This window comes from Dermacentor variabilis, chromosome 9, assembly GCF_050947875.1.
Source record: "Dermacentor variabilis isolate Ectoservices chromosome 9, ASM5094787v1, whole genome shotgun sequence".
NCBI classification, from domain to species: domain Eukaryota; kingdom Metazoa; phylum Arthropoda; class Arachnida; order Ixodida; family Ixodidae; genus Dermacentor; species Dermacentor variabilis.
In genome coordinates, this window is record NC_134576.1 from 1,404,718 (window position 1) to 1,418,326 (window position 13,609).

Here is a 13,609-nt window from a genome sequence, read left to right on the forward strand (position 1 = left end):
AATGAAATTTGCCTCTTCAACAGTCAGTTTAATGGAAAGCTACCACTCAACCAATAGCTCACCAAGACCAATTCCTGCATGCTTTTCGCCAATCAGGTAGTGTGCGGAAACTATGTGTGATACATCACTTCAGCTACACCAATAATCACACAGCTGAACCTGCTACATGTAGTTAAGTCATTTTTATAGGCAGAGTAAGATGTTGCACGCGTGCAACAGTTACTAGTCCCTTGAAATATGAATGACCCAAACCTTCGCGAGCATATCAGTCACAACCATCTGGTGGCGCAAGTGGGAACACTTGTGCTATCACAAGTGAAAAGTAGAATTGTGCCACCATCTCAGCTGGTTTTTCATGGAAAGCATATTTAGCACCAGCAAACAAGGAAAGGGAGGCGACACCACAATGCGCTATGTGGTGTATAGCGCATTCTGTTGTCGTCTAACTTCTGTCCTTGTTTGCTGGCACTAAATATGCTTTCCAAGTCAGTTTACCAACACGTCCAACAAATGGCAATGCTCGTTTGTCATGATTACCTTGCCTGCAAGTTTCTTGTTTATATTGGATAGGCTTTCTATTCTATGAATTGACATCCTTCACACTGCTGCACTAATAAAGGCACAGCACAGACACCAGTACTGAAGCAGGTATATACAAGTAGAGCAGAAAATTTATGGGTAAGTTCAAAATTATACAGGTAAAACTACGTCGAACAAACTATTTTTGGATTAGAAGATATACCACCGGCAATTGAATGCACATTCAGGACATACAATAAGTGCCACGTGTGGAAGATTGGGACCTGTGATGCCGAAAACCTGTTTGCCTTTTGAATATCGACATAAAGAAAAATTACAGTCTGTACTTCCGTGTCAGAGGGCAGAATATCAAAGGAAAGCTATAACACAGATTTTGGTATGTAGTAGTCCATTATGAATGTGCTACTCAAGCTGCGCCAAACATAGCTATCTGTGTGCAAAGCGTCGGACAAGGTACCATATATATGTCTGACACATAAAAAATCTTTTCCATTGAACGTTCTGAGCTCTAAATGTGAAATGCATGCTGTTTTAGCTAGAAATAGCGAACATATATATTTGACCTTAACCACTAAGAGCTGATGTGACAAAAAATTTGTGCACCTTAGGGTTATGTTGCTTTTCATGGTGTCTCAAATTACTTAATACAGTTTTGAATTTACAGATTGCGTCAAATGTTGATAGCTAAAAACCTCAGAAAACTACTTGCATTGTGACTGCGAGGTCACAACACGAGCATTTTTGTGGTATCCTTCCTGTCCATCGATTTGGCCTTGCACAATAAATGTAAAATGTCACAACTGCTAAGCTGAGCATCGACCCTTACATTTCAAATGCTTTTTTGAATGCTCTGCAGTTATGCTTAAAAGCAGATTGTGACAGCAGATCTACACCACCTGAATTTAAGTGCGATGTAAAGAATGTTTGTGCATAGCCAAGCTGTTTTAGTGCGCCTGCAGGATTACAACTTTGTATAGTCGAGGCGTAACAGTGAGCGACGAGTAAGCAAAGCAGCTGATGATACTAAGCTAACCCATATGTACAAGTATTATATTATCTAACCCACACGCAAAGTTCCTTTCAATGTACTGAATAACCACAGCTTTGATTTGCCAAGTTATATTACTGCACACACACAGCGCTGAAGCAAAGTCTGTACAATGGTGAGAAATGTGCCAAGGAATGAATGATTACTTGTGATGTATGGATTTGAAAAGTAGATGTGAATGCATACCCAATTCACCAGTATGCGTGTTTTCTTCAGGAACAACCTTACATTTGGCACAGAGGCTCAGCCACTGCGGCCTCTTGACTGCGAATTTCTATGCTGTTACAGTGCTAATGGGGGTATCATTCATTTGGCTGCCCGAATGGTGAGTAGATAATGCACAACAATCTTTCAGTTTTACGCAGAACACCTTCAGCATTGTCCACAAAACTGAACCTAGGGAACTATTCGCTGGTTTGTTATGCAAATAAAAAAATGGAAATGAGTGTTTCCTCACTTTTTGTGTAGCCCTGTCTTCCACCATTTCAGCCTTCCTTTCATTGCCATGGGTATGTTAAAGCAGCTACAAATTAAGAAAGACAAACACAAAACCACTAACTACATCAACCTTTTCACACCACGAGAGGTCACTGAACTCACTACTAAGCTAAGTCGCTTGATAATCTCGGTTTGCTTTCAAATAAAATCAAGCTACTGGCCAGCTGTTTATGTTATGCTATGCGTTTTTCATTTTCCTAGAATATGGCTGTGCATCAGCTAGCTGTGTTGTTACTGCATAAATAGATAAACAACCTGCAGCCAATGCCGAACTAACTCAAATAACCTGAGTAGAGCTTACAATAGTTCATGTGTCATGTGGATCCTGTGTGATGTTATATTTTAGATGTAGAGCAATCAAAATAGACACGCATGTACGATGCTGACAGTACCGAACAGTCTCAAGTCGATCATCCTTGTTTGCTGTCATGGGTGAGAGAGGGAGCATGCCCGTAATGGTACCGCTTAACTTTGTGCACTTTGGTAATGTTTGGTACATTGCTGAAATGTTAAATTAGGTATCTCTATGTAGTAAGGTGGCAACAGATTGGTCACCCAGTCTGACAAGAAAGAATACAGTTGTTTGATTTCACTCAAAATAAGTTCTGCTATCAGCAATATAAATTATTTTCTTTCAAATACGTACTCCCCTTGGAAACATCTCATTAGTATATATGTGCGTAAGTTCACCGCTATACACACATATTGCTTTTATGCCAGTCATAATGAATTGTACACTCCCTGCTTAACTTTCGATTCCTTGCTGCATGAACTTAACCACTTATGCACAACCCTTTTGCACACAGTGAGAACTTCATTCTTCGCTGAGCACATCATTTAACGTTATATTTTTCTTTGGAAAGTTTACAAGCAGCAAGTAATAAATTTCTAATATACATGTTTGATGCCTTATCTTTGGTAGCATTATATATGTGAAAAGGAAAAAGCATTTGATGCATCCAAGTGCTTTAAGCACTCTCTAAAAATCGGCAGAGTGAAAAAAAAGCATGAGCAAGCAAATGCAAGCATATCAGCAAGCTGTACTCTGAGCCTCGTGCATGTACGCGTGTTCAGGGGTAAAGAGGCGTATTTTGGCGACCTACGCAGCTGTATTCTGCAACAGATGTGCTTGTGTTCAGCACTCTTGAAAGCTCTGACTAGCACTACAGAAACTGGGTCATCGCGCCGAACACACCTATGTCTGACGAATTGCTTCCGGCGACGCTATCACTTTCGCGCGACGTAGAACGCAGCACCTAGGGTAATTCGAGAGGTTTAGCTCAACCAGCCAAGGCAGCCAGTACTGAAACTAATCGTTCGACAATACGTCGCATGTTGCGACATGATGCGATTGAAATACATCTGTAAAAGGTTGCGCAAATAAGATGACTGCAGTGTTTCGAAGATGACGGTGCGAGTGCAACACATGCAGCTGCAGAACAGAACGTGGCAGTTTAGAGTCGCATTTTCACTGTGACGCGGAAACTTGAATCATATCTGCAAAAATATGCCAGTTTCGTCTGCTGCAGCACCTCCTATACGTAAAACAGGCGATGTCTGCTGTCAAAGGTAGTTGCCAACTTTGAGCACTTTTGCTCCGCGGAACGGTTGCCAGCTGTCAACAGGCCGCGTCACCCAATAGGAGTGCGCATGCGATTCGCTCGTGGGGATTGAGCGTGCACCGAGTTTTGCGACACCAGCCGCCTTTTGGGTGTTCGCACGCGGGCGGGCGAGGGCGGAACGGACGGGCGGAATAACCATGTTTGCCCCTTACGCGCGACGAAAGACGATGGGTTTTGCTCTCAGCTTTCCTCCCTCGCGTGCGTTAGATTGAGCCGCTATCGTCGGCCCCCCTCGCGTGCACGCAAACAGCATACGTCGTGCAGCGCGCTGTGACGCCGTTATCACCCTTGACCTGTGTACGGAACATCACGTTGGCGCGCAGTGAAAAAATACGCCTGGAATTTCCATATAATTGCTATCGCAATAAATGTAGCGTAAGCAACGTGCTCGTGTTTTTCATTGCTTAGGTCTTGAAATGGAGGTCATCATATTCGTAATCATCGCCAGCATTTGCAAAAAGAACTACACGATTAAGGCATGGACCAGAGGTATGCAATTACCCAAGCGCGCAAGAAGCAGTGCAATCTTTATTTTAAATTACAGAGTATGAATTCTCTACAAGACAAACCTGTGAAAAATGGCTTGATGCAAGTAAAAACGGAGGGTTACCGTTTGATTGGAGCACACAGCCTAACCGTGGAACTTTGTAGCCGTAAGCAACTACGTACCTTTTTGAACACAGGAGTCTGTTCCAGCGGCCCAATCGTCTGAAGCTTCTTCAGCAGTGCAGAGCGTGACCACACGACCAAGTGATAGGTTTGTCTGTTGAAACAACATTTATTAAGGGAGCACTTCTGCAACCAAAATATCGAAGGCTACCACCAAAGCTACAACACTCTTATTCATTTATATATTTTACACGAAAATAGGTAGCGAGTGTTGCAGAGTTGTGCTCGAGAAAAACAGATGGCGAGCTTTTGAATAAACACATCTCTCAGATCGCTCCAAATTATAAGAAGCTGGTTGCTGTAATGAGAAGGAACAAATAAAGAAAATTCTTGCTTCATTTTCCGTCGCCATCTGCCAAGAGATGTAGTATTCATGTCTGGAGAACACATCGCGTGTGGTGTTTTTCTCCCGGTGGGGAGCAGCACTGCGCGCGCTTCATTATTTTCGCGCGCTAGTCGGGCGAGAAAGGCGCGCATCGAGAGAGCCGGCTGCGGTCAGCGAGCGAGGCCAGTACGCGGCACACAAGTGACCGAGACCTCAAGCAAAAGAGAAGAGACGCGACGCTGTCTGCTCTGGAGGCTGCTTCGCGTGCGCCTATAGTTATGGTACCTGATGGATAGTAAAATTATCAACCTTTTGTTGTCGTCACGGTTCCCTTGATTCGTCCAGCGACGCTAGGGCACCGCAGAACAAACATGAAAATAAGCAGCTATGTTTTTGGCTTGACGTAGTGGTTATGTTTTTGGCAGTGCTGTTCAGTAGCATGATATCCTTGACCCCCCCCCCCCCCGATGGTGAATGGAGATTTACTCCGCTGACCGTACGTGGTGCTTTACATATTAAATAACTGCAATATTCGTCAGAAACAGAAGAGTACGGTTCAGTTAAGATAGCGGTTTTTGTGCGTACATATCTGTGTTTCTTGCAGTATTCCACATTTACCATGATTTCTTGCAATTCATAAAGCTAAATTTATGGCACATCGAAAATTCTCGTAGCCTACAGTTCTTTTCTGGTGCACATGCCAAAAATCGAAGTGAATACACACACAGCGATTTCGCACGCTGGACTCGTGCGGAAATATTACAACTGTTTACGAACTTGTTGGCTAACGAATAGAGAATGTTATCGGAAATAATTTTTTTAGAGAACGAGAGTACACTAAAAGAGTTGCTTGTACAAAAGCATTTCTGGAAGCTTGTGCATTCTGTGGCCGTGAAGGTCCTTTGAGTGGAAGAAATTCTTTAGTAGACACTTACTCCGTTCATGGCCCTCATGGCCATAGTCAAGGATGCACAAAAGTTCTCGATGAGGGAGATCAAGTAGACGCTGGAGAAAGCTTCTGATGCCGTCAAAAGTCGCGTGGGGTCCAGGAGTGCAAGTGTTCCGTACATTATTAACGTCAGCTGCACATAAGAACAGTCTTGTTAGGTTTAGTGAAACACCGGGAAGTGATAAGCGTAGTGGTTATCAAGAGGAAGGAAGCGTACGAATCTAACCTATACTGTAGCTAAGACTGAGAAGATAAAATGAATTTTGGTTGTTATTGTATGTCCTAGAGCTATCAATCTGCTAATTAACTGAAGGGCTACGAAAAGATGAAAAAGAACTAAAAGTCGTGTGCAGAATAAGACTAGGTGGTGTACTGACATTGGAAAGTTTACAGACATAAGATTCAGTTGGCGGTGGCTGCGGAAAAGTTAAGTAACGTTGATAGAAGACAGTCAATCTTTATTGTATAATTAGTTTCATCTTAGCCAACCCGCCTTCGCTTAGCTTCTTGATTGTTCTCTTAGGTTAAACTACAACTCGCTTAAGTTCTTGTGTGCTCTTTTTGCTTTTGCTTTTTTGTACACCCGTGAGCAAAAGAATAATTAAGGACTAGAGATTGAGTGATAAACCTGATTGTCGCCTCTGCCTGTGACTGTAACTTGAAATAAAAGACTACAGTTCAAACTTAGCGTTGCAAATTTTCAAGTGCACGCGTCAGTTTCTGCGCTTATGCCGGTTAATTACGAATAAATTCTGTTTTTTTTTCGGTGACCCTGTGGTCCGTGTAATTTTGTTCAGAGGTGTACACACACAGCTGCAAGAATCATCTGAATTCTGGTCGCTCATTCAACTCCATAAGCAGAAGTTTTAGAAATACGTGAGTGAAAGTTAGGGGGCGCCAACGAATGCGCGTACACAAAACGCAGAAAAGCCCACAATGAAATTTGGAGCGTTAATGTCTTATGGAGCAAGAAGCATAACACGATTGTAGTAGGCACACGAGACAAACAACTCTGTGTCGTGCACCTTCTACGTGCATGTCGCCGTGCTCAGATAAATGCACATACAGGCACATATAGCTGCCCTCATTGGGCTTTTGTAGATGCGGGGCCGCTTGGTTCCGCTACTTCTAAGACTCCCTAAAATTAGGGGGATCTTGAGACACTTCGACATTAGCTTTTTAGCGGTGTGGTACAATGGAAACGCGAGCAACAGCGATGGTGGTGACATCTCGCGACGCTATGTGGAATCGCTTATTGCGGGCCTCATTTAGCCGCTGCTGCTGTGTTCCCTTATTTGTTCACATAAATCTTTTCAAGTGAGGGCAACTCTGTAGTGCAATACGTATGCCGCAAGAAAATGTAACGCAACAGGAGACTGCTCCATCTAGCGCGCTGTTGCAGTGTCGCCATAGGAAACTAAGAACGCTGCTATCCGTGTTTCTGTTGGTGTACTGCAATAAAACGGTAATGTCAAACCATACTCACAACAACTAAACCTTTATTACACATGTCCGTATCTTTCTTAACCTTTTTTTCTTGTTGCATCAAAGGCACCATTTACTCATGATAATAGGACAAGTAAGCATAAGGATTCTATCGCGAGTCGTTGCTTCTTAACTGCATGCTTGATTCAGCAACAAAACGTAACGCCTCCTATCACCACCTCATAACCACGCGAATAAAACATAGAACCTAGTTTTACGAGGGGGCGAATCAGAAATGCTTTGCCCCTATTTTAAGTGACCAACACAAAAACAGACAGCCAATTGCAAATATACGTACAATTCTACGTAGATTGCACTATATGTACACGTAGTCCCCACACCGGTTCAGACATTTGTCCCATCACTGCACTAAATTTGAGATGGCCCTCTCTCATGTAATGGTCAGTCAGCGACGCATGCGGCCTCCCCGAACGCTCATTGTCGTGCAAGTCTTCGCGCCCATTTGCGAACTCACAACCCCACCACCTCACACTTCCCAAAGGGAGACACATTTCTCCATACGTGGGCTGTGTTTCCCTGTCGATATCGATGGGCATTCGTCCCTTGTTACATAGAAAATGAACCACACTCCCTTGCTCGTACGCCATGGACGTGTGAAGCACAACCGCCATCTTCAACTATTGACAGCAGCGCCGTGCCGCGCAGCTACCGGCAGATAAGGCCGGGCCAGTCCAAGAAAGGCCCACCGCTCGGAATGGATATGTTGACTTCGCATTTACAACCGCGATGCCACTACAAAAAAAAAAGAAAAAAATAGGGACGAAAACTTTCTGATTCGCCCTCGTATTTATTTTATGTTCGGTATACAACCGCATTATTTTCGAATTCCCTGACAGAGGATACGTATTCGAGCGTTGAAAACTCTATTCTGCTTCCAGCCATTTACCTATCTTCCATTTCTCTGTTTCTGTCTACTCCTTTCTGAAAAGTAGGCAGACGTTGTGCCCGTCCCGGGGGCAGTTGCCAGCCTGCTCCTCGCTTTCCTGCTATGTGTACATATGTTTTTAAAACAAATAGTAAAAATAATAGTATTAATAATAATAGCTCGTATGTGGTTCCACAGCACCATCCGCATCCCATACCACAGTCAATTTCTGAGCGTGCCTTTCCGATTTCGTGCTGTTATACTTAACGAATTATTGTGAAGAAAACCCGACATCGAGCACACAATTTAAACTTCATAAGAAAACAAACGAGCCATTAGGGTGTCGTACGGAAGCCCACTCTAAAACTTATGAAGCGGGGGTCGGTGTTCGCTTTCTTTTCGCCATGGCGGCCAAATTTAGTGACACTTTGAGCGAGTCCTCTTTATCGCAGCAAATGTCAATTTGGAAGCCCGCTGCTAAACTGGAAAGAAAAATATAATTTAAGGTTAACGAGAGTGTAGCTGGGTAAATGAAATGAAACAGTGTATATTTCCGATTTTAGGTAAGATATGAAAAATATCACTGCCTTAGATTACTACATTATCATGGTCAATTCTAATCAACTAGAACACGACAACGTTGCACCCAAGGCGCGCACAGGAGAAATTGCAACTTCTGCTGACTGTGGCGGTGGGACGCCTGTACGAATTACAAAACAGTGATTTCAGAATTGGTGCAGACCCTGCACTGAGTAATTGTAGAAATTATTTGAATCACTGCTATCAAGCTTATGCACTTCGTCAAAGCAAAGTGAGTTCGACCAACGCACTCGCTGGTGAACCCTCCGCAGCGTGTGTTACTGAACAATTCTGTCCGACAGGTTGCGAGTTAGTGCGCGCTAAGGGCCTCGTTAGTGCAGCAGCTAGATCTTACCAGGGAGCTCATTGCACTGTAGAGAGCATCAACAGTTCCGCTGATTAGATTAATTTTGAGCACATCCTTTAGTTCCCTCTCCCTTAGGCGTTTAAGGGAGTCCAGGTGGCTCTGTTCCCAAGCGTACATCTTCACAGTCCTGATGGAGCTCAGCAGGTCCAGCATGCGCTTGACCCGATCGTCACGAAACTTCATGCTGCGCCTCTGCGGAACAAAGACAACACCAACGCCTCTTAAACAGCTGCTCATGGCAGCACTTTCTTGTCGTGAGTTCCGCCGAATCAAGACGCAAAGTAGATGATTATCTTATGATACGTCAGTCATTGTATGAATCCATGCTTGCTTTCTGGCAATTCCTGCTTACAATAGTATACTACTGTCGAGAAGAACCGTACTGCGTTCCCACCAGGCAAAAGGGGGATTTTTTGGAGTTAAACCATTTCCTCACAGAATTTAGAGTGTTCATTTACACATTATATTGACGCGTGTACTTATATTTATCGGGCTACCATGTTTCACCGCCTAACAAATGTTATCGCACAGCACAGGACGCGCCTGCATGTAAAAGAAGTTTCTGGAATGTTATCGATGGTTCCGTCCACTGTCTTTCACCGCAACTCATGTAATCTGATTGCATGTATACGCGACGCGAATGGTGTAGAACTTTGTGGAAGGCACGCGGGTCCGAGCGGTTAATCTGGAACATTCGACGACTGATCTATAAAAGCCGACGCGCTTGACCCGCTGATCAGATTTTCGACGATCGCCGACCGTGTTCGCCGCTATCGTTGTGCTATAAGTGTGGCCTGTTTTTGTGGGCACAGGTTCGCCCAATAAAAGTTAGTTTTGTCTTTCACAGTATTGATACTGTGTTCTTAACGTCACCACCACGTGAAAATATTTTTGCTTCAAGCTGTCATAAGCTCCTTTTCTCGCAGTATGAAAGAATGCATACAATGTGCATCTCTGAAGACTCGCTGCGTTCTTGTTGGCCTTCACGAATGTATTTCTGCTGTATTCATGAACAGCTAGGCTTGAATACTGGGCGGTTTCGGCAACCGGTTTCACTCGCTAGAGGTGTTTGGCGTTATAGTTGAGTACACTACATTCATGCTGAAATGTGATATTAATATTTTTTTACGTTCGCTAGCTTATACTGGCCCTCTTCTCGGACGTGGGTGTCCGCCACCTGCGCTTCTACAGTCTGAAACGGCCGTGCTACGTGCTATTCAGACGAAAATAACACAGACGTAAAATACAGAAACAGACGCACCCGTGTTTGCCTTATTTGTCACTTGTACTTTTATCAGCCAAACTGCGCTTGGCGTGCCGATTGCGCAAAACCATAAGGAAAAGTCGGGCTTCCTAGCATTTTCTTCCACTCGCTTCGGTGTTGTTGCTGCTCACATGTGTGCTTTGTAGCTTCGAGGTTTACACTCTTCTGGCGCAGTCACTGCAACCCTTCCGTACGTTCACAAGTGCAATAATCTAAGGACTCTGTAAGAAAAATGTGCTAGCCTGGGAGGTGAGCAGCTATTGCCGGTGGCGACTTTTCACTCGTAGACATCTCAGCACTTGTCGCAGTGTCTGATGAATTGTAGTGATACTACGCGCACAAAGAATGGGAAGGCTACGAGAAAGTTCATAGTGGAAGGCATAGAACAATTTTGAGTCTTCATTCTTCATTAAAGGGCGTTACTGCATTGCGCATTCTTCGAAAAAACGATGGCGCGGCTAAAAAGCGTAGTAAGGCCGAAGACTGAACCGTGATCCAGTTTGATTCCAGGAAAAGGCCGCGCCGACAGCTGCCGGTTTGGTTTGCGAACTGCCGCTTGGTATTTTGCGGCCTTGCTATTAGGCTACCTCTTTGTCCCCCGCAGGGGCGTCTGCGTCAGCTGGCGTTTGGTGTGTTACGACACCACGTACCCGAGCACACGAGGGTTGGACCCTCCCGCGTGTAGCCGTGCGCGGCTTAGCCGTGTCCGGGGAAAAGGGGATCCTGGAGGTTGAGCCGATGCCGGGTGTTCGGACCTTTAAGGCCCCGCAGCGGAGGCAACACACCTCTTTGGCCTCTGCTTCACGTAGACGGCACCCCCGGTCTGACCCACCCGGGGGAAATCGGCAGTCACCTTTTCCTGTCTTCTCCCTCTAAACGCTTTTTTTACCCTCTTCTTTCACACCTGTCCTGTCTCCTTGTATCTTCTGTTCACTTCAATTTTTCGTAGGTGGCAAGGGATAACCTTGTGTGGCTAACCTGCCTTGGTTATTGTCGTATTAGGTTATAGTCTCGATGTACAGCTGGCGGGCACAGGACTTGTTCGCATGTTCCTGTCGCGTCCTCGCGTTGGGCTCCATGGTGGGCGGCCGGCACCGTGGCTGAACAACACATTTTTTTGTATGGCTCCCCCCTTCCCCCAATATGATCGCCCCTCTTATAAAAGAGGGCGGACCGAAGCAACTGAATTTTTCCAGAAAAGAAAAGTAGCGTTCCAAAATACCATGTAATACACAGTGAAGTAAAAGAAAAGCCAGCAAGAATCTTGTCCCCGTTCACAGTATCAAAGGCCTTGACAGAAGCCATCGGCTCTGGCTACAAGCTGTCAAAAATGTCTAGTGGCGATTTGCTGCTTGAGCTTCGAGACAATGTGCAACACACAAAAATGTCTAATGGCGATTTGCTGCTTGAGCTTCGAGACAATGTGCAACACACAAAACTGTCAAACCTCGCGTCCATTGGGGACACCCCTGTCTCCATTACATCCCACAGATCCCTCAACACGGTCCGCGGTGTAATATCAGAAATCGACTTGGTACACTTAACAGAACAAGAAATGTTTGGAGGCCTCACCGACCAAGATGTTATAGACGTTCACCGGATCAAAATCCGGAAGGACAACAAACAAATCGACACGAAACACCTAATCCTCACCTTCAACCGCAACACACTCCCTCAACAAATAGAAGTCGGCTATTTGAAGATAAGTGTAAGGCCCTACATTCCCTACCCCCGCAGATGCTTCAATTATCATTGGTTCGGCCATGGCTCACAGAGTTGCCGGGGCCGCAAAACTTGCGCAAAATGCGCTTCGAAAAAATATGCTACTGAAAACTGTAACGGTGCAGCGCGCTGCGTAAACTGCGAAGGAGAGCATGCCGCGTACTCCAGGGCGTGTCCGTCTTGGAAAAAAGAAAAAGAAATCATCACGCTGAAAACCAAAGAAAACATTTCATTCGAAGAAGCCAGAAGGCGCATCGCGCTAACAAACACATTCTGCTTCAATGGAAGAAGTAACTTCGCCGATGTGGTGCGACGGGGCGTAGCGCCACAGCAACCTTCGGCGGTTGCTGAGGCAACGGTTACCGGGCCTTCAGCGGAACCACCCACGCCCCAGGCAGAGACAGCGCAAGCTGCCCTGCCACCTACTAATCAGGGCCCGCCGGCCCTCAAGTCGACCGCCCAAGAGGTTTCTCCCCAACGGGAGAGGCCTAAAACACACACACCCATGGTGTCGCGGAGCTCCAGCGCCTCACGCGAGGCCATGGAGACAACTTCCAATACGCCCCCGCAACCGCGGAGGCAGAACTCATTCGAACGAAAGAAAAAAGAAAGAACCCCAATAACGGGTCCTCAAACACGAGGAACCTAATCATTTTAGCCACACCCCTACAAAATAATTAAACATGGCGTTCCTGATACATTGGAATTGTCGTGGACTTATCAAAAACTATAGCGACATAAAAGATATCCTAAACACTTTTTCTCCTGTGCCTTTATGTTTACAAGAGACGAACTTAGGACTACAACACTAGAACATTTTAAAAAACTACAAAGTATTTGTTGTGACAGAGAGCAAGCGAGTAGGCTCTCTGGAGGTGTCGCGATTATAGCCTAAAATTGTGCTGCTACTCACGAAATCAGGCTTCAAACGAAATATGAAGCTGCATCAGTGACCGTCCTTGATTTTAAAACAAATACCATATGTACTGTGTATCTTGAACCACATCTAAGTGTTACACTTCATGATTTAGAAGCACTTCTTAAACAACTACCAGAGCCATAGTTAGAAGTAGGGGATTTTAATGCACACTCGTCTTTTTGGGGGAGTGACCAAACAGACACTAGAGGCCGTATCCTAGATGATTTTATTTTGTCAAATAACGTCTGCCTGCTCAATACAGGAAAACACACATATTGCTCTCCAAGCTTAGGAAAAATGAGCTGCTTAGATTTATCTTTTAGTTCTCCATCACTTTTTACAGATTTTACATGGGATGTTGTTGACAACCCCTACGGAAGTGATCACCGTCCTGTAAAAATTAACCTATCATCCCCGCCAAAAATCATCCCAAGCAAACCACGCAGTTGGAAGCTGCACATAGCAAACTGGGCACTGATCCAAGAACAGGCCCCCAGCCTGGAAGAACTTTTCTCAATTAATCTAAATGTCGACGATCAAAACAAATTGTTCACAACCTGTATTATTAATGCCGCGCGGCTAGCTATTCCTCAGTCCTCAGGAATGGTTCGAGCTAATCATAAGAGCTGGCACATGCAAGAATGTAGGGAAGCAAAAAAGAAACAAAACAAAGCCTGGGGTATCTTCCGTAGATACCCAACCCATGATAATCATGTAAATTTTAAAAAGGCGATAG

General features: G+C 44.9%; 1 protein-coding gene across 3 annotated transcripts in view; it reads right to left on the bottom strand.

The window, feature by feature from the left end:
- The window catches only part of LOC142558244 (ATP-binding cassette sub-family C member 2-like), a 659,669-nt gene that overhangs the window by 329,411 nt on the left and 316,649 nt on the right, over positions 1-13,609 (bottom strand). For all 3 annotated transcript variants that reach the window (XM_075670395.1, XM_075670394.1, XM_075670396.1), the window contains 3 exons: positions 8,957-9,160; positions 5,638-5,784; positions 4,378-4,471 (listed from right to left, as the gene is read on the bottom strand). In XM_075670395.1, coding sequence (XP_075526510.1) covers positions 4,378-4,471; positions 5,638-5,784; positions 8,957-9,160 — 445 coding nt within the window. The remainder of the gene's footprint in view (positions 1-4,377; positions 4,472-5,637; positions 5,785-8,956; positions 9,161-13,609) is intronic.